At 43.9% G+C, this 21,701-nt stretch overlaps 1 protein-coding gene across 2 annotated transcripts in view; it reads left to right on the top strand.

Annotated features, from left to right (window-relative positions):
- The window catches only part of DPY19L4 (dpy-19 like 4), an 86,375-nt gene that overhangs the window by 57,323 nt on the left and 7,351 nt on the right, over positions 1-21,701 (top strand). The window contains exons 12-19 of one of the 2 annotated variants that reach the window (XM_068237671.1): positions 1,018-1,091; positions 6,788-6,946; positions 9,682-9,801; positions 12,182-12,302; positions 14,072-14,170; positions 15,424-15,506; positions 18,564-18,696; positions 19,858-20,016. In XM_068237671.1, the coding sequence (XP_068093772.1) occupies positions 1,018-1,091; positions 6,788-6,946; positions 9,682-9,801; positions 12,182-12,302; positions 14,072-14,170; positions 15,424-15,506; positions 18,564-18,696; positions 19,858-20,016 (948 nt within the window). The remainder of the gene's footprint in view (positions 1-1,017; positions 1,092-6,787; positions 6,947-9,681; positions 9,802-12,181; positions 12,303-14,071; positions 14,171-15,423; positions 15,507-18,563; positions 18,697-19,857; positions 20,017-21,701) is intronic. The other variant, XM_068237672.1, reaches the window with a different exon arrangement.

Raw genomic sequence — 21,701 nt, forward strand, 5'->3', positions numbered from 1 at the left:
AGCAGGGGGCAGTTTAGGGACTAAAAAAAAAAATAGCGTTGACAGATAGTGACAGGGAGTGATTGATGGGTGATTAGGGGGGTGATTGTGTGCAAATGGTGGTCTGGGGGGTGGGCAGGGGGGGATCTGAGGGGTACTGTGGGCGATCAGGGGGCAGGGGGGGGCAGATCAGTGTGTTTGGGTGCAGACTAGGGTGGCTGCAGCCTGCCCTGGTGGTCCCTCGGACACTGGGACCACCAGGGCAGGAGGCAGCCTGTATAATACACTTTGTATACATTACAAAGTGTATTATACACTTTGTAGCGGCGATCGCGGGGTTAACAACCCGCCGGCGCTTCCGATTGGCCGGCGGGTTGACGTCGCGGGTGGGCGGAGCCTATTGCCGGTGGATGCGCGCGCATCCCAGCGCGCGATCCCCGGCCAGAGAGTGCCCCAGGACCTGACGCCAATCTGCGTTACGTGGTCCTGGGGCTGCCACTTTGCCGCCGCCAATATGAAGTAGGCGGTCGGCAAGTGGTTAAGGCCGCACAGGGGGTGTGGCTTAAGTGTCCCTCTTTCACATCTTCAAAAGTTGGGAGGTATGATGGTGGTAATGCTGCACCTTACTAGCCAGATCAGCTATCTTCTGGTCTGCTCTCCCATGACCCTGCATGTTACTGAAAGTAACGGAGTATAGATAGAGAAGAGGTCTAAGAACTGAGGCTTGTGGTACACTAACAGACAGCGAGTGTGGAGAGAATATTTTTTTTTTTTTTTTTTTTTTGACAGATTCTTTATATGCTAGCTGATCTTGTGTAATTATTAACCCAGAAAAAGGACAAAAAGTGCAATCAAACTGGATAGATATTATCCTCCCTCACCTTATCCAAATCGATGAAATATTTTGAGGAATTAGGATAAGTGATCCCTGTATGCAAAATAGAGAAGGAGACAAAATCCTGAAATGGGTTTAATATTGTTAAAGTAATTTTAGTATTTTGGATTTTATGTAGATATTTTTTTTCTTTCTATTTAAAGAGCGTTGTTCCTCCTAAAGAAAACCGTCAACTTCTGAAATCACTTGAAGTGAAATTCGGACTAAACATGACCAAGTAAGCTACCAGTCACCTTTGTTACATTTATGTAAGCCTGTACTTAAAGCGATCAGAAAAAACAGGTTTGATTGATTTTCTGATCGATTTTGTACAGAAGTGATCAGAAAAACAAATGGAAATAAAATTGGACCCATCAAACATTATCGATTTGACCCTGCTGGGAAATTGCATGGTGTGTACCACGCGTCAGATATGATCAAATCTGATCAGAGAGCGGTTTATTGCCTGCACATTCACTTGTGTCTGTAGAGTAGTGGAGCACTCCCCAATATCAAAAAAGGTGATGTGCCACGGCTGTCCTGGCAACACTCCAGGGTCTTAGCAGAGAAGAGGGAACGAAGCCGGCACCATCAATTGTTTCAATGCTCTTTTATTGAGATAAAATATGCATACAGCTGATATGCGACGTTTCGAGGCGAATAAGCCCCTTTCTCAAGCTGAGCTGTGCATAGTCAAAATAACAAATGAACAAACACGTTTATATATACACAACATGGAGTACAGGCAGCCAATCAGCATTGCTAATGCAAATGTCAACCAATCAAATCAGGTCCTACCAAGTGGACCTGATAGGAAACTGCATTACTGCCTACCTCATAGGATCGTTTGAAGTGGGATAAGCCCAACTCTCACCCTACGTCAGTCTCACAGAGGGCAAACGGCTACTCTGTTGCTGGGCTGTGAGCGCGGAAGCGCGTCTTCGTCAAGCCACGCCCCCGGCGGACCTGAGAGGAGACATCCCGCACTACGTCAAGAGGAGAAGGCGGCGGCTAGCCGCCGACTCCCCTTCCGCCCAGCAACTAGTGACGCGAGCGGGCAAAAGTCCGCTCATTCGTCGCTATAGATGTAAATAGAGAGCCAGAGATGTCCGCCCCCAGTGGGAGGAAGAGCGTGTGTTCGTTGTCTAGCAACGGCACCGCTCATGTGCAGAGTGTCGCATGTCTCTATAGACCACATAGTCAAAGAGATTTCTGCTATAAAGTGGATGGAGTTTGCCTGCAATAGGAACATATCATGTCTTCAATATAACAGTCTGACAGGACAGAGGGGGGCCACCAGGGACATATGACTATATGATTGAACAAGAAGTCTATAATCTATATAAAAACGAATGAAAAAATGAAAATCAATAATAATGGTGATAATAAAACATAAGAAAATGAAATAGAAAAATAAAATAAAAAAGTAAAATAAACAGAATATAAATAAAAATAAAAAGATAATGAAAGAATAATGATTTGGAAAAATAAATAAATAAAAAAATAAAAATAAAAACATAAAAACATAAAAAAATATAAAAATAAAAAATAATAAAAAGTACATATGAAAATAGAAATGAAAATAATGGTGATACAATGAATGTGAAGCCACGTTGGTGGGAGGTGGAGGCAGCGGAGACAAGGCCGCACGCTGCAGGGCACAGGAACTATGTTCTATACAGAACTTACAAGAAATATACATAGTATATACAAAAGAAAAATCATAATACCCACATGGAGGCTGGACAGCATGGAACGGGGTCAAATGAACGGCATCAAATCAAGTTCTCTATTGAGGCCTCTAGGTTCCATGGTGTCCAGTCTCTTAATCCACTGTGCCTCTCTCCACAGCAGCCTCCTCTCCCTGTCACCACCCCTCATCAACGGTAGCACCTGTTCTATAATCTGAAATCTAAGTTGGCTAACATGGTGGCTAGCCTTAACAAAGTGATAAGGGACAGCCTGATCTGTCAACCTCTCTCTAATGGCATGTTTGTGAGAAGACAGTCTTTTTTTGAACTTTTGTGTGGTCTGACCTACGTAAATTAGTCCACATGGACATTTGAGGGCGTATACTACGTAAGCTGTGTCACAAGTATAGTAGCCATTAATTCTAAAAAAAATTTCCGGTATGTGGGTGACTCACATATTCACCCTTTGTCACAGAGCTACAATGCACACAATGGAGGCATGGGAAAGTACCCTTACGTGTAATAGTTGATTTGCCTATGTCAGTGTTTCCCATATCTGCATGGACCAACCGGTCTCTCAAGTTTGGTGCTCTCTTATAGGACACCAATGGGGAACGCTGAAAATAGGATATGTCAGGGAAACTATCGGCCAAAAGGTACCAGTGTTTCCTGACAATTTTTGCTATATCCTCACTCTGTGTGCTATACCTCGTGACAAAGGGGATACGGTCGGTATTATTCTTCCTAATTCGTCTATGTCGTCCCTCCAGTCCTCCCTGTAGTCTATCATGTGCTGACTGTAATATATTTATTGGATAACCTCGTTGCGAAAATTTGTCCGTCATTTGTGTCAACCTCTGCTGTCTAGTCACCCCGTCATCAACTATCGTCTGAACCCTGCGTAATTGGCCAATCGGTATGGCTCTCCTAGTTGTCTCAGAATGAAAACTATCATAATGTAAAAGTGAATTGACGTCTGTGGGTTTTACAAAAATGTCTGTCTTTAATACATTATCTTGTCTATAAACAAGTGTGTCCAAAAAAGTAATCTGACTTTCAGAATAGTGAATGGTCAGACGTATATCGGTGCATCTAGACATCAATTCTGAAACAAAGGTTTCTAGGGTCGAATGTGGCCCCGCCCACACACAAAAAACATCATCAATATAGCGATACCATAACTTGGCATGTCTGTGAAACAGTTGATTAGTATATACATACATATCTTCATATACTCCCATGAAGATGTTGGCGTAGGGGGGGGGGGGCACATTCGACCCCATCGCCGTACCCTTCTTCTGTAAGTAAAACCTGCTTTCAAAACGAAAATAATTTAACGTCAAAACAATTTCAAGTAATTTGCAAACAAAATCGACCTGTTGTTGTGAAAAATCTGAAGAGGTTTCTAACACATAACGGACAGCCTCTATACCCCCATCATGTGGGATGGAGGTATAGAGGCTCTCCACATCAAGAGTAACAAGCAAAACCGGTCCTTCCAAAGGTGGGAAGGTGCGCAAAATATTGAGGAACATCTGAGTGTCTCTTAAATAAGATTTTAGGGCCACCACATAAGGGCTCAACACCTTTTCAAGGTACTTAGCTATAGGTGCAAAGACAGAGTCAATGCCTGCCACTATGGGCCTGCCAGGGGGATTGACTAAACTCTTATGGATTTTAGGGCATATGTAGAGAACAGGGGTAATCGGAAAGTCCTGTATCAGAAATTTGGCCAGTTGGTCATCTATTAGTCCTGCCGATTTGGCATCTGATATAACAGTTTCCACTTTAAGTTGAATATCAGGGAGAGGATCCCTCTCCAAAAGTGAATAAGTAGATGTATCTGAAATCTGCCTAAATATTTCCTGTCGATAACTTGTTGTGTCCATAATGACAATGGCTCCGCCTTTATCGGCAGGTTTGATGGTAATAGATGCATTTTCTGCCAGTTGTTGAATGGCCAGTCTCTCCTGTCTCGTGATGTTATTGCGAAACCTCAGGCCCATCATGTTGGTTTTTCTTAAAAGAGAGTCTATTTCCCCTTGGACTTTTTGTGTGTATATGTCGATAATCTGACAAGATGGTGGCTGAAACTTGCTCTTGATGCGTAGTCCACTGTCCTTTAATCTCAGTAGATCACCAGAGTCCTCTCTACGAGATCCATCAAAGGGTCGTGGTATGGAAAAGAAGTATTTTAGCCTTATTGTACGAAAAAACCTCTGCAGGTCCACCTCAATTTCTAGTGGGTCTGGTATGTGTGTTGGAGCAAAAGAAAGTCCTCGGTTAAGTACCGCCAATTGATGACTGGACAACGTGACAGCAGAGAGGTTGACTACTATGTTCTCCTGTTCATATGTCTTGGTTGACGTGATCTCAGGCGTTCTCTTATACCTCCTTCGCCTGTGTCCACCCCTCCGCTTCCGTCCTGACTGGACATCTGGTCTGAGAGGCCCTCTTGAGACGATGTTAAGGGTAAATCCGACGACTCATGTGGATTTCCATAAGGTTGTGGCCGAGAACCAGCACGTCCTCCTTGTCCTCCCTGTCTTGGCTTCCGTGGTGCCCGAGGTCTTTTTATGGGTCTTTGCCACGGGTATACGTATCCCGAATTGTAATCGTTCTCATCTCGATGGAACTTGTCTCGTTTGATCACCTTTATCTGATGTTAGTGTGTTTCCAGGATATTAAACAATTCGGTAGATAATAACTCATAGGCCTCATGACTAATGAGTGTTTTTAATTTCTCCTTTAACTGTATTCGCTGGGACTCGAGTTTAGGGAGTTCTTCCTGAATTTTCTGGATGGTCAACGTCATGGAGTCAAACGCAGCCTTGTTCCATATTAGACTCCATTTGTGGCAGAATGGTTGATCAGTCGGGAACATGATGGGGGCCACATTTGATCTCATGCCTCTAGGGATTCTCTGTTGGCGATGGTATTCAGCCAAAGTTTTGGCATGAAGTTCCAATGTGATGTGCATCTTTGCAGCTTTAATGATTTGTTTACGTAGCATCTTGTCGTCCGCCTTATTAAGAAAGGCAACTTCAGTGGACACCTGTGCCATGATCCTTGATGTCTCTTCTGGCGTATAGGATAAGATGGGAAAATCCACATCTCGATCCTTCATGTTGTAATCCGGGGGTGCACGCGCTATGTGTGTTGAAATAGCACTTGTGTCTGTAGAGTAGTGGAGCACTCCCCAATATCAAAAAAGGTGATGTGCCAGGGCTGTCCTGGCAACACTCCAGGGTCTTAGTGCGGGATGTCTCCTCTAAGGTCCGCCGGGGGCGTGGCTTGACGGAGACGCGCTTCCGCGCTCACAGCCCAGCAACAGAGTAGCCGTTTGCCCTCTGTGAGACTGACGTAGGGTGAGAGTTGGGCTTATCCCACTTCAAACGATCCTATGAGGTAGGCAGTAATGCAGTTTCCTATCAGGTCCACTTGGTAGGACCTGATTTGATTGGTTGACATTTGCATTAGCAATGCTGATTGGCTGCCTGTACTCCATGTTGTGTATATATAAACGTGTTTGTTCATTTGTTATTTTGACTATGCACAGCTCAGCTTGAGAAAGGGGCTTATTCGCCTCGAAACGTCGCATATCAGCTGTATGCATATTTTATCTCAATAAAAGAGCATTGATACGATTGATGGTGCCGGCTTCGTTCCCTCTTCTTTGCCTGCACATTCACTACATACCAAATTTTAATGGATTTCAGCATGAAATCTATTGGAAATAGCCTGCAAAATCGAACAATGTATGGGCTCCCTAAAGGTATCCGTATAAACCCTAAAGGTACCCACACACATCGATTTCTGCCATCGATGTACGGCAGTTTTGACCGCTCTGATCGAATCGGCTAGAAATCGATGCAGCAGGCAGCATGATCGATTGATTTCCGGACGAAATTGTTAGATTTACAACCATTGGTCTGGGTGGCAAATCTAGGTCGATTGGCTGCTGGCGGCAGATCGATGGCCCATAGAATTTCATTGGATCGAATAGTGCAACACTGCATTTCAGTCTATTGGAAATCTGTTCCTAGTGTGTGGCACACATCAGATTCCTGTCAGATTTGACCTGACAGGAATCTATCTGATGGTTGAATCTGCTGGAAATCTTTAAGTGTATGGGTACCTTTAGACTTTTAAGTAGTACACAAACGGTTAATTTCTTCACAGTTTCATATCATCTTTGATTGGCAGATTATATTCTCTCCTTGATTGTATGCATGTCCTTTAGAAACTTCACAGTGAATTGGCTGCTCTGCCACGACTCGTTTCAGCCACCATCTCAGGACTACCTATTACGGCTCATCCAGTCTTCCCTGCTGCCCTTCTACATCCTTGTCCTGGTCATCTGTATGTTCTCCATATCTCAGGGAATCTTCAAGAGAATCCGGTAAGTCATTTGCATGCTGGAAATATAAGCCCTACCCGAAAATAAGCCCTAACAGTAAGGGGAAAGAGTATGGCAACTTGTGTTATTACTGGAGCCCACGGTGTCATGAGCAGGACCATAGCTCTGTCATTGGGCCAATCATTGCACTTGCTGCTACTCAGCGAGTACAGTGATTGGCTCAATAATGGAGACATGGTCCCACCTGCGAGACCATTGACTCCAGTAGCAACACAAGTTACCGTACTTCTTCCCAATAGGATGAAGCTCGGGGACACAGTGGCATAGAGAGGATGCAGGGGGATATCAGAGGACAGCGTGGCATGGAACTGGGGGTAAGAGGAGGATGCAGGGGGACATCGAAGACATGTGGGGACACCAGGAGGACACGTGACATAGGAGGACAGGGGATAGAGGAGGACACAGATACAGAAGGGGACACCAGGGGTACACTAAAGGTACAAGGGTGATGCAGGGGCACACAAGAGGTGGATCTAGCAGAAGAAGAGGTGCCACAGTGGGGGAAGGCAGGAGGACACACAGCACAGGAACTTGTGTGTTCATAGAAATATAAGCCATCCCCTAAAAATAAGCCCTAGCACATCTTTTGAAGCAAAAATGAATATGACACTGTCTTATTTTTGGGGAAGCACAGTAATAGTTTTATTTCATAAATAGTTATCATTGCTACACAAACATTTTGAAATGTAAATGTTCTTAAAATGATCTGTCCACTTCTGTTAGCAGTCAGCTAAGGTTGTGTACAATTGTCAGCCATTTCAGGTTTTCCTACCTTGCTAGCGTGGCAGCAGTACAGTGTTCATGTACACAATTTCTCAGAATTCACAACTTTATACTTGCATAATTGGCTTTCTGCTTTTCCAGAATTTTGTGAGAACCCAGTGTTTTTAGGTTGAATGTTTCGAGCCTTTCTTGCATCTGGAAATTAAAATGGCACATCACATAAAGGGAACCCGAGGTGAGAGAGATATGGAGGCTGACATGTTTATTTTCTTTTTAAATAATGCACATTGCCTGGCTGCCCTGCTGATCCTCTGCCTCTAATACTTTAAGCCTTAGACCCTGAACAAGCATATGCAGATCAGATGTCTATTACAAATCTGACAAGATTAGCTGCATGCTTGTTTCATGTGTGTGTTTCAGACACTACTGACAAGAAGGATCAGCAGGACAGCCAGGCAATGTGTATTGTTTAAAAGGAAATAAATATGGTAGCTTCCATTGGTCTCGCACCTCGAGTTCCTTTTAAGAAATGTCACATTTACATTTTTTTTTTTCACAAACCTGGGACTGATCATGTGGTTACAGCAGGCAGACACTGCCACCTAGCACCACTTATACTTCCATGCAAAATAACAATAGGGCCTAGAAAAAGTGGTGAGTATATGAAAACATTTCAAGCGGGATTGTCAGACATTAAATCAAATTCCATTTACACACTGCTCTGTTTATTATGTAGTTGCATTGCAAGCATTCCAATATAATCATAAATGTTTCTGCTGTACTGGATCTTAGTCAGCTTGGCTCTATTCTGGTACATTGCTTGTTAACTCCCATCCTATATTCCTGCTCCTCACTGATTGGCTAAAAGCAGTTCAGTGTGACATGAGGCTGAGAAGGAAAATACACCTCACCCCTCTGCAGAAGCTGCTGAAACACGATCTATGATGTGCTCACAAGTGCAAACAAAGCAAGCTAAATATGACAGTCCAGTTTATAGGGGAAAAAAGGGAGGAAATGACTTCAGGATTGTCTTTATTTACTATATAAAAATCACTGAAATAAAAACGTGGACAGTACAATACATACAGTATGTTATGTAAGTAGAACAAGTATTTATCTACTTATATATGTGGTTTTTCCTGGAATAGTATGGCCCTCCCTGCTGCTTTAAAACCACAAAACAGCCTGTATTGAAACTGTACGGTACTGAATACGCATGATGATTTGGATATGATGATAGCTAACTCTAATAACTGAGAAAGAGTACTACAGCAGTTGCAATGTTTTTAAGATAGTATTAAAGGGGAACTGAAGAGAGAGGTATATGGAGGCTGTCATGTTTATTTCCTTTTAAGCAATACCAGTTGCCTGGCAGCCCTGCTGATCCTCTGCCTCTAATACTATTAGCCATAGCCCCTGAACAAGCATGCAGCAGATCAGGTGGTTCAGACTTATAAGTCTGATCTGACAAGACTAGCTGCATGCTTGTTTCTGGTTTTAATCAGATACTACTGCAGAGAAATAGACCAGCAGGGCTGCCAGGCAACTGGTATTGATTAAAAGGAAATAAACATGACAGCTTCCATATACCTCTCTCTTCAGTTCCCCTTTAAGGGGCCCATACACTCAGCCGATTTTTGGCCAATCGATTGATCTAAATCGATCGATTGGTCGATTGAAATCAATCGAAATCGGCCGCAAATGAATCGATTGGTCAATCGATCTGGCAGGCTGGAAAATCTAGGTCGATCTGTTGAGATGGCTTATCATTTTGCATTGGCCCTAATGGAAATCTGATGGCAAAAAAATGCCATCAGATCGATTTTCAATCGATTTCAAACTGAAATCTATTGGAAATCTGTTCCTAGTAAAAAATGTTCCTAAACACATCAGATAGATCAGAAATCTATCTGATGATCTATCTGCTGCTAATCTAACGAGTGTATGGCCACCTTTAGTAATTTCCTGACTGACTCTTCATATTATGTTTGCAGTGGCGTTCCAGTAAATAATCACATTAACCCCGAGGAAGGGCGGATTGGAGAAAGGCCAGAGGTCATCTATCATGTCATCCAGGGTCTTCTGCTGGGCTGTCTCGCCATGACCTTTGAAGGGTAAGATCATTTTTATTGTTGGCTGTGCAGGAAGTGACACTATGATGGACTAGCACACTATAGTTGGATTTACATTCTGGCTTTTATTCTGTTTAAAGGCTACCTTAACGCTGTTAAAAATTAAAAAAAACGAGGGGAGCAGGCATGTGTAGGAAGCTCTCCTCATGCTCACCGCTCCCCTGTTCTCCTCCTTTATGTTCAAATGGCCCCCGAAGCTACTTCGGGGTCGGGATGGTCGGTGGGCAGTGCTCAGGCGCTGCATGTCTTTGATCGTGCGAGCGCTCTGCACATGCACACTACATAGTTGTGTGCAGAGTGCTCCCGACCAAGAGATCAAAGGGCAACACCTGCGCACTGCTCACCAATCCTCCCAACCCAGAAGTAGCTTTGTGGGGGTGGAGGGGGGGGGGGGGGGGAGGTACTGCATTAGAACACAATATAGGGGGATGGGGGAAGAAGTGGGCATGAGGAGCACTTCCTACACATGCCTGCCCCCCAATCCCCTCCCCACTCCCCTGTTTTTACATTTGTAACAGCGATAAGGTATCCTTTACGTTGCATAATTTTGAAGGGATAAGGTACAATCTAGCTTTATTTCCCAAATCCTCTGCCTTCACACGGTATATAGGACAGGTGCTTTTTAAAGTGAAACTTTCACTTTCTTGCTCCCAGTAAAGCAAGTATGGTGAAAGTAAAGATTTTTCTTTTTTAGTGGTACACACCATGCAATCTCCCATCAGATCCATCAGCAGGTTTAAACTGTTTTCCGTTCTTTTTTTCTGATTGATTTTATGATCACTTTTATTCAAAAGTGAATCAGAAAAAAGGATCGAAAATCAGATCGGAACTGTTGGAAATAATCGATTTGACCCGTGTATCTGAAGGGAATTGCATGGTGTGTACCAGGCATTCGCATACCTTGAATAGAGAGTTCTTTCTAGATTCACTGACTTGTAGATAAGCTGTTCCAGTGCTGCACAGAACTCATCACAGCTATGCTCACATGACCAAACATGCTGGTGGTTAAAGCCTAGAAACCTGATTGGCTGAACACCACCAAATGTATTGGTAAGTTTAGGCAACCCATGTCATAGTATTCTTCTGTTGTTCTGTTAAGCAGTTTACATTAGTAGGGAATGTAAGAGTAAAGGTAGCCATACATCTAACGATTTGGCTGTGCGATCGACTATTCAGTTCGATCATTTGAGGGAATTGAGTGTGTTCCAGAATTCCCAATCGATGAAAAGCGGCTAATTTCATGTCGAATCGACCAGCTTAGTCAATCGAGCAGGATGCAAGATATCGGTCGAACGCACAGGAATCTGCTACTGTTCACACGTCATTCGATCAACTCTGAATCCATGTTTGCATTCAGAGCAAGGAGACACAACATTGGTCAAATCGAATGTGAAATTGCATAGGATATCGTTTGTTGTGTGTCGGGTTACTAGTCGATCGACTTTCGATTAACTCAACCATACTGAAGTCGATTCCTTAATAAAGTCGATCACTTTGTCGATTGAATCAGAATCGCTAGATGTATGGCCCTTAATGCTCGGTTTCCACCTGCTGTCGGATCACATGCTGCCAGCGGGATGGGACAGTAATGTCTGCTCCAATGGTCTGCTATGATCCGGCTGGAGCCCGGGGCAGTTGCGCTCCCTCATAGACTATATGGGAGAAGGCATCCGCCTGGCCCAGGATTATCGTGGACTGCACAGAAGTGCGGCCTGCTTACTGCAATGGATGTCTGTTCTCCACTCTTATGCCTAAAGCTGTGTACACATGGTGGATGAAACTCTAGCGAGGCAACTGATAACGTCCACCTCTGCCAACAATCCAGCATGTGCACAGCAGCCCCCGACACCCCTCGGCCAGCGATGAGCCTGACAGATCACTTCGGCTGAGAGCGTTGTTCTCCCGAGTTACCCCACCTGCCGCATGATGTCATGTCCAAGCTGCTCGTTTGTCCCTCTGCCCGAGGCTAGCAAGGCATCTGTACATCCTAGACCCTGCAATGCAGTCAGTAACCGATCCCTGCCTGGTACCATTCCTCGTACATGCGTACAAGGCTTTAGCTGTCAGGAACGGGTTGACCATAGGTGGGGGTCAGTCAGGGTTAGGTGAATGACGGGGAGCTGCCTTGAAACCGTAGCAGAAACGCAAAATAGCATAGTATTAATAAACCAATTTCTGAAAACGAAGCACCCTGAATCCATACATGTCTAGAGATAAAACATAATAGGTAAAACATTAGTGGAGCTGCAAAACCCACCACTACAGAGGACCATGCTTATGTTGGTGTTATATTCGTATGATGGGGTTGGGGGATCCCGGTGCATAAATCCATGGCTGATTCTCACTGGTATATAATCCTCAGAGTGAAGTATCTATGGACGCCGTATGTCTGTGTACTCGCTGGGTTTGGCGTCTGTTCCCCGGAGCTCTGGATTACGCTGCTGAGGTGGATCCGTGTGAAGACCGTACATCCAGTCCTACTGGTGAGCATCCTACATTGGACATGATTCAGAAATCTTTTTCACCTGTTTTCCTCTTCCTTATCTATGTTATATTTTTAAGTTCCCAAAGAGCAATAATATAATATAATTAAGGTAAGAAAAGTACTGTATGTACTCAACTATAAGTCTAGAAATGTAGGACTGACTCACTAAATAAAAGTAGAGGGGTCGACTTATACACGAGCCACGTGCAACACTGAGTAATGTGTGTACTAACAGTGACATTCCCATTTGCAGCAATATACCCTGTGGTAAGTGATACCTTCTTGATAAAGGAAATGTCAAGAAAACACAGGTCTGAAAGTCCTGGCCACAACAATCAACAAGGAAAGGGACAGGAGGGAAATACGGGGCTTTAGGAAAGGGGAGGGGGGTGAATAATTACTGCTCTTGGGGGTCTGGAGGATGCATTGCAGTCATTAACCCCTCCTCCAAGTCAAGCTTTTAATGCCTCCTGTTTTCCAAGTGCAGCCATTAATTTTACTGGGTAGACTTGTACTTGAGTCAATAAAAAGTTCCAGAATTAAGAGGGTCAAATATTAGTTGACCTATACACGAGGTCGACTTCTATTCAAGCATATACTGTAATATTGAAATGAAGTAAATCAGGAACAACCTACTTTGAGTGATTATTTTCCTTGTAAATGTGCTGCAATGTTATTTTTATCATAGGTGATAAATAAGCAATTTATAAGAAGTTTTGTGAATAGAGGCCATTGTGACTGTCTGTGGTAATAAAGGAGAACTCCGAGAGAGATTTAACAAATACACCTCCTCATGTCATGTACCACATTTTATATTTAATATCTTTTCTTTAAAAAAAACTGCTGTTCCTGTGATTTTTCAGTTGACGTTGAGAAGGCGTTTTGCACCTCCTGCTGTGTTAAAAGGAACCTAAGGTGTGAGACCTATGGAAGCTGCCATATTTATTTCCTTTTTAAACAATATCAGTTGTCTGGCAGTCCTGTTGATCTTTCTGGTTAGTTTACTATGAAAGCCAGTAGAAAAGATCTCTGGTCTTCTAGAATAAAGGGGGAGGGGGGTGATTTTGCATAATAAATAGCCTAGGCTAAGTCTTAGTAGGAGGGCAGGGCTACATATCAATATACAGCAAACATCTGATGCCGAAACCTGGATATTTAAAGGTTACTTGAGAAAAGTTAGAAAAAAAAAACTTTTACACATACCTGGGGCTTCCTCCAGCCCCCTTCACGCTCATCCGTCCCGTGCCGTCCTCCTCCGCCACCTGGATCCTCCGCTAGGCAGCCCGGTATCTTTACCAGTCCGCACAGGTGCAGTCCAGCTGCACGCGCCCCCACGTTGCACTCCTGTAGAGGAGAGCATTGTGCATCTCCCCCGGCATCGGGGGCACGCGGACGGCCAGGCTGCGCATGCGCAGTACGCCTCGGATTGGCGAAGATACTGGGCCGTCTAGCGGAGGAGGACAGCAAGGGACCGATCAGGCAGAAGGGGCTGGAGGAAGCCCCAGGAATGTATAAAACCTTTTGTTGAGCCCAAATAAAGGAGAATTCTGTTGAAGAGCTTGTAATGTCAATCAACTCTCATCTGTAGAAGCCATATCCAGTATGGTGATTCTCAGACACCTCTCCGAACGCTTAGTGCTGAATTAGTTGATCTGCTCTTGACTGCTCTGTGAAACACCTTAATAAAAAAGAAAAAAAAAACTGTGCAAACTTCATACTTGGCCTTTGTCCACTGACAGGTCTGCTCTCTCTCTGTTTTTTTTGCAGGCCTTTATCCTGAGTGCAGCTGTCCCTGCTGTGATTGGCTTCAGCTTGTGGAGAGAGGTGCGTCTCTGGCAGGTTGCTGCAAAGTCTGGAAATCAACAGGTTTGACTGTAGCAATCTTACACACTAGACCTGATTTACAAAGGTTCCTCATAGCTGAAGATGATTGTAGAACATTTGAGATCTTGCAGACCTTATCTGGAGTAATGGTGGCTTATGGAAATTTTTTTCGTATCAGGATCTAGGCTTGAGGTAGCGATCAGAGAGTGCTTGGTGGTCAGTGGTAAGGTGCTGCTGCCTCTACCTTTTAAAGTGGAAAAGCTGTAGGCAGACTAAAAATAGCACACACTGAGAGAAAGGGACTAAGTGCTATATATATATATATATATATATATATATATATATATATATATATATATATATATATATATATATATATACACACACACACACACACACACACACACACACACACACACACACACACACACACACACACACACACACACACACACACACACACACACACACACACACACACACACACACACACACACACACACACATTTTGTATGTAGTAATAATGCAAAGAGCAATATTACCGGTACTTCCGCCAGCAGTGTACCACGAGTTACGCTAATAGCACCACCCACAGTACTTGAGTAATGCAAGTGTTGCTATGGTAACATGTTAGGCAGTGCACCAGTCCCCATTCATCTCTGGTCTTCTGGTTGTATTTACCTGGAGCTCCTGCCAGCCCCCTTGCAGCCTGCGCAGTCACGGAATGATCCTCTGCACCCCCGCCGCGGCTCAGTTACGCTTTCAGCGACGGAGCCTGTCGCTGGCCACTGTGCCTGCTTGGCCCTGGCCCCGCGTGTCCCCATTTCTTGTACTGCGCCTACACAGGACGCTCCCGGTTACGGGAGTGTGAACAAGGACGCGCTTGGCCAGGGCTGCGCAGGCCCAGTGGACGTCGACTTGCAGGTCAGCAAAAGCGAAACTGAGCGAACGGAGCATTGTTTTGTGATGGCACAGGGCAGCTGCAGGGAGCTGGCAGATTCCTCAGGTAAGTGAAACTTTATTTATGTAAGTCATTACAGGATTCCTTTAACTGTCACCTGATAATTTTTAGTATGATGAATCTTTAGGAAATCAGACTTGGCTATGAATATGAGACCTGTTCAGCACAATGTGTTATCCCTTTCATCACAGCTCATTTCAGAACCAATTTCTAGGTTGAAGCTTTGTGTTTATCTATAGCATGGCGGCATCATTTTATGAAATAGGCCTCTTTATGCTCATATTAGGTTATATACTGAGCAAATCTTATTTTGCATTCCTTTTTTTCATCCCAGTTTTTACCGCGGATTGTAAATGAGCTGTCTGAGCTGGAGGAGCATTACGAGTCCGACACGGTGGAGCTCATGAATTGGATCAAGTAAGTGGTGGAAAGAATGTTCTAAGAAAATGATGGGTAATGGCTAAAATTGCTCCATTATCCTTTGCAGATTTCTATAAAAACAGGGGGACAAGCAAGGTGAAATAGTAAAGACACTTTAAAGTGGTATGAAACTCAGCATTTCTTCTTTCTCTGCTCTAAATTAATTTTTACAGCATAAGCTCTACTACCACAAAAAAATTCAGCAGAACAGCATTCAAACAGTTAAACACAGCACTTTATTCTTCAGTGGAAAGCTCCTTGCTTCAGTGGGCAGCTTCTGGCCACATCTGAGGAGGTGATGACATTATATTTTGTTTACATTCTTTTGTCTGCTACAATTAGTATATATTCTTAGCCGTGCTTAAAATGAGCTCTTTCTGTTGTAAATGCAGAGAGCTGAGAAGTGATCACTAGATATATTTTAATATAGTAATACAGCAGCTATGCTAGAAATTGCAATGGCAGCTTTCAGAGCAGATAAACTGCACTTTGGGAACTTGGAATTTTTAAACAGACAATATCACTTGTGAACAGCAGCAAATATGGTAAAAGTAGGAAAGCACATTTTTATTGAATGTTATGTTAGAGCTCCATCCAACTTTAAAAATAAGCTGCTTTTACTCATTGGCCTGATGTATGAAGATGGGAAATTGCTTACCTCATGTATACCCATGTTTTGAGGTTTTCTTGCCCCCCACAGTCTCCAGGCAAGAGCGATGATGCAGTAGAAAATACCTTGATTTCAAAATAAAATATGACCACCACACCATATTTCACACCACACATTGTTAGCATGCAGTTTAATGCGTACATCTCAATCTAAAGTCACTTCTGTGCCATCCAGCCCTGCTGGTTCCTGAGATACGCTGCAGGCACCCGTCCTGGGAAAATTTGATGTCTATAGGTGGCATGGTTTTGGAGATCTTTGGCCACTAATCTAACCAATCAGAGGAGGGCACATCGCTGGAGATAATGGAAGGGGGCTGCACCTTCAATGTGCATGCCTGGAGCTCTGGGCCTCCGGGCAACAAAAAGAGGATCTAGAAGAGAGATGGATAAGACAGGCAGCGTAGTTTAGTAGGGATTGGAGAGGTGCCAATCTGCTTTTTGGTAGACCACAGACCACAGGCTGCATTACCCAATTGCAATGCTCCAGGACAGAGGCGGAGCACCCATTTTGAAACCCCTGGCGTAATGCATTGCAAGTAATGTATTGTATTATTTTTTTAGTAATATTTTTTTAAATATATTTTTATTTTTATTATGTACCCCATGTTATTTTCTTAGTCTGCACAGCAGCACGGAAATTTACAAAGAGCTTCTTTATGTGTGTTGCTCGGTGTATACGCCCTCCTAGTTCTTCCTCCAAGGTTTGTGTTGCACCACGGAATATGTTGGCGCTTTATACATTTGTAATGATATTTGCTAATCAAGGACCTCTCCAAAAACAAGCTGTGCAATTAGCATAATTCCCTTGCAATGGGGAATTATGCTAATTGTTTACAGATCACCCTACAGAACATCTGTGGCATTGCATAAATTATAACATTTCTCTCCGAAGTTTTGTGATTTCTTTGCCTGCTCATTCTACATGTTGAGTGTAATTATAGGTTTGAGGCTCCATATATCTATACATAGTACCATTACAAAACAAGCTGTGTAGGATAAACATGGTGCAGTAAACATGCATTATTAAATGTGTGTTAGTCATCAGCAGCTGTGCTGGTCTCTTCTGCTCTCCATAAATAATACAGGTTTTTCTCATCAATATCTGTTAAATTTCAACAGAAAGTATCTATATAACATTTATTCATTACTCCGTTTGAAGACGGGCGTACCCCCCTTCCCCCACAATGGACGCGCGTGAACGGCCACGCACGCCCGCCCCCCTGCACCCGTCATCCTGCTGTCCCACGTCCGCCCACATGCTGCACATAAGCGCTGGGAAAAAACGCAGAGACACAGACACTGGTTTTATTATATAGGATACCACATGAAAGGGTAATGCTACCCAACAGCATTTGTGGAAGTGAATGTCACATGACCTATGCAGCTGTTTGTTTGTTTTTGGTTTTTTTTGGGGGGGGGGGGGGTTATGTTTTTGTTTGTTTTTTTCCTTTCGTGTTCAGTATTGACTTCTTAACGGGAACCCAGGGTGGGTATTTTAATTGCTATCTGATCAGGGAGCCTGGCTGGATCAGGTAGACGTAATCCCCGCCCCTCTCCGTGGCTCCTGTTGTCTGCTCTTCCAAGTTTCGTTTTCCTGACCCCTGGGGTCACAATGCTGGATGCACTGCCCTGTGTGTCTCACGCAGAGTGCAGGGAGGAGGAGGAAGCGGCTGGGGAGAGGCAGCTGGGGAAGCTTTCCAGGAATGCTACCAGTGGGCGTTTAGGAGAGAGTGCTTCTCTGCCTCTACCCCCTCGAGATGTGGACATGCTGTATGTCGGCAATTTTAGGGGGTGATAGCGCGGCGCTGGGGGGGGGGGCAGAGAGTGGCACGTGGGGGACGCAGAGGCATGTCATGCAGCATGGAACATGCCTCTGTCCCCCATCTGCCCCTCCAGTGCCGCCTCGGGTACACTTTAACCTCTTCAGCCTGCGGGTTGTTTTCACCATCTTATGTACCCGAATTTTCACATTTCTCACTCTTCCCATTCATTCGCCAATAATGGCTTTTTCCCTTTTTATTAAAGTTCCACTTTAAGAGGGGGAGGGCATGGAGAGCGGTCAAGAAGTTGACAGCAGAGGGAGAAAAAACATATATGCCTTAAGGTCCTGGTGGAGATGGCCCGAAACCTCTGGCCTGATGGGAGCCGACTGAAGAAGCGGTGACCTTGGTGTGAGGGGTTGTTAGCCATGCAGTCATGTGACCATTGACCATTTATATCTTCACTAGAAATGCAAGGAGCCACTTTAGAAAGATTATGCACTTTGGCTTTTAAGTGTTAGAATAGTTAAGAGAAGGCAGGACTGCAGATCCATACATGTTCCTCCGCTGTTGCATGTATTATTAAATGGATATCCAACCTGTGCCATTTTCCCTTTCTTTACAGAGGACAAGCTCCTCTGGCTGCAGTGTTTGCTGGGAGCCCTCAGCTCATGGGTGCCATAAAGCTCTGCACGGGGTGGATGGTGGCGAGTCTACCGGTGTACAACGATGAAGAACTGATGAAGAGGAATGAACATGTAAAGTATACGTTTCTATCACTATATTCTTTATCTGTAGGAGCTGCTGGTACAAATGCATCCTTGTCAAGCCAGAATAAGTCCAGCAAACACAGCGCTCAAGACTCCAGACTCTATTTAAGTCAATGGGAAGTGAAATATATCACCAAGTTACTTGTAGGTGATATAAAATCGGTAGTTAAGTCAGAAATAATGTGTTGTTTTTTCTTTGTGATTTTATTTATCTTTTTTTTTTTTCCCGCGGGAATTGCCGACTTTTGCAGACTTTTACTGCACTTTCTACACATGCGGGAAAACAATGCGTAAAATTTTGTGAATGTCAAGATGGTCTTATTTCATTCAGGAATTTATCGCAAGTCCATTTCCGCATGCTGAAAATGATTGTGAATAGAACCCAATATGGTGTTGTCCGAACTCAACATATCGAATTCAGAACGCCTGAACACCAAACTTCAGCAGCATCAGGGGCGTAGCAATAGGGGGTGCAGAGGTAGCGACCGCATTTGGGCCAGAGGGGCCCCGAAGGAACCTCCCTCAACTACAGTATTAGCATTCTCTATTGGTCCTGTGCTCATAATAATCACTTCTATAGATACTTTGAATAGTGCTAATCATTAACAAACTTCTCCCCATCCCCTTCTTGCACCTCTGACACTGTAGTTGCCGTTGGCAAGTTTTGCTGCGACGTATCAATTATGCATAGAGTGCTTGGAGGGCCCTACTGTAAACTTGCATCGGGGCCCACAGCTCCTTAGCTACGCCACTGAGCAGCATTTCAGTACCGACCAAGTAGACAGAGTCAGGGGGAGTTCACTTCCTCCTCCTTCAGGCTTTGGAAGGAGGAAGTATCGGAGTCATGTGAAAGTGACTGTGAATTATGAGTAAGTGAACTGACCCTGCCCACATGTTCAATACTGACATGCTGCTGAAATGCGGTGAATTTGAACACCAACATTCATTTAAAGGCCATTCAATTTTACTTTACTCTGCTAAATAACCTGCTATGCAACCTTTTTGATGAAAGTGTAATTGTAAACTAGAGTGCCTTGAAACTAATGAGGATATGAGACCCTTGATGGCTTATATCTCAGTTGGCCACTAGATGACACCAGAACATTGTTTTTTTCTAGCAGGAGAAATAATATACCTGTCATCTTCCAGGTTTATCAGATCTACAGTATGAGATCAGCAGAAGACATCTACAAGATCCTCACCTCATACAAGGCCAATTATGTGGTGATCGAAGACTCCATCTGCAACGAGGTGGCTGGAATGAAAGGCTGCAGAGTAAAAGATTTGCTCGACATTGCAAATGATCATGTAAGTTTCTTTCCATAAATCTGTATATTTGATGGGCCTATTCTGTGCTGATGTGCACCTGCTGTTGTCACTTAATATTTCATGAAGAAAGAGAATGCAAATATGTTGACATTTTCGCTTAAGGAGGTTTTCCACATATATTTTTCACTTAAAAAGGAACTGTAACAACATATAGTAAATTATTCAGGATACCCACTTTTACGTTAAATATCTTGGTTTCAGCATCAGAGACACTTCCTGTATATTTGTATGTAGCCCCACCCTCCCACTGATTCTTCGACTCTCTCCACCCTAGAGCATTCTGGGAGACGAGATCCTTTCTGGCTTTAGAACTCTCCGTAAACAAACATTCTGCAGAGATCACCTGCCAGGACTAAAGATGTTACCTCTGATACATTTCAGAAAGTAAATCAGGCAGAGGAAAGATTTTACAATGGGCAAACACTGACTAAATAATTTACAAATTAGTATTGTAGAGAAAAAAGAGCAATTTTAGTAATTATGTTATTTTGACTGCAATTCCTCTTTAATTGTTTCTCGGCATGCATGCTAGTGTCTCCACAAAGCAGCCCCACTTTGCTGTTCTGTTTGTCCCTCACTACTGTGCTGGTGTCCTCAGCCTCTCACCATTAGTTCATCTCTTAAAGCAGCAGGAACAGCCATACTATCCAATGAAAAAAACAAGTAAATACTTGTTCTACTTGTACAACATATGTATTGTACTGTTCATGTTTTGATTTTAGTGAATTCTATATAGTAAATAAAGAGCAAATTGTTCCAGGCTTTTTCCATCTTAACTGCCTCTGATTGAAGTCAATCAGAATCAGTTTATTTCACCAAGTACAACTGGGGTTGTACCCGGAATTGGTTTTGGCACTTCAGGGTCGGCAGTAGTACAGTAAGCATAAAGTGACGCAGTAAACACAGAGTACAGTGGTACAATAAAAAACAGTTGAACAGTAAGCAATACCTCAAGTATACAGTAGATCCAGAAAATTATACAAAGTTATACATAGATAAGAGATACGAAAAGAAAGTCGAAGGAGAGGGACCAGGGGATAATCTGCTGCCGTCTAGTGCAGTGATACTTGAATTAGATGCCTCACAGACTGTGCTTGGGGAGAGAGTAAGAAAGAGAGTGTCTCCTTGGGGTTGCGGTGGAATCTGGCCGATTGGTGTTTGGTTGGTGTTCTGGTTGACTTGCTGTCCGAAAAAGTCCCATGTGAGCTGCCTGTATGCGATAAAGGTGGCATGACTGGTGTGGAAGATGACTGGCGTGCTGGCAACTTGAGGATCCAGGCCGCACCTAAATTTAGCACCTGGTTGCGGCCTAGTATGGAGAGATCGGGGGCCTGATTTCCGAACCAGACAGCAATGGCTGAGGAGACCGTGGACCCCTTGGAGGCTGCGCCAACTGTTGTGGCAATCCAGTGCAGGCTGGCAGGGTCTGGCATGGAGCAGCGAACACGTTGATGACAGCGCAAGTTAATTCAGGCGCGGCTATTCCGTCAATGTAATTATCGGCTACAGCACTCTTTCACGGCGCATACTGTATAAAATGGGCGCATTTTACGGCTATAACTTCCTTCAGATATTAACGCGGCTATTCATTATCCCTGCTGAAACTCCACACTAGTTATCACTGCATAACTGTGCATTACCGAAGCAGGAAAGCAGCTGGCAAA

The sequence above is a fragment of the Hyperolius riggenbachi genome, chromosome 5 (genome assembly GCF_040937935.1).
Source record: "Hyperolius riggenbachi isolate aHypRig1 chromosome 5, aHypRig1.pri, whole genome shotgun sequence".
NCBI lineage: Eukaryota > Metazoa > Chordata > Amphibia > Anura > Hyperoliidae > Hyperolius > Hyperolius riggenbachi.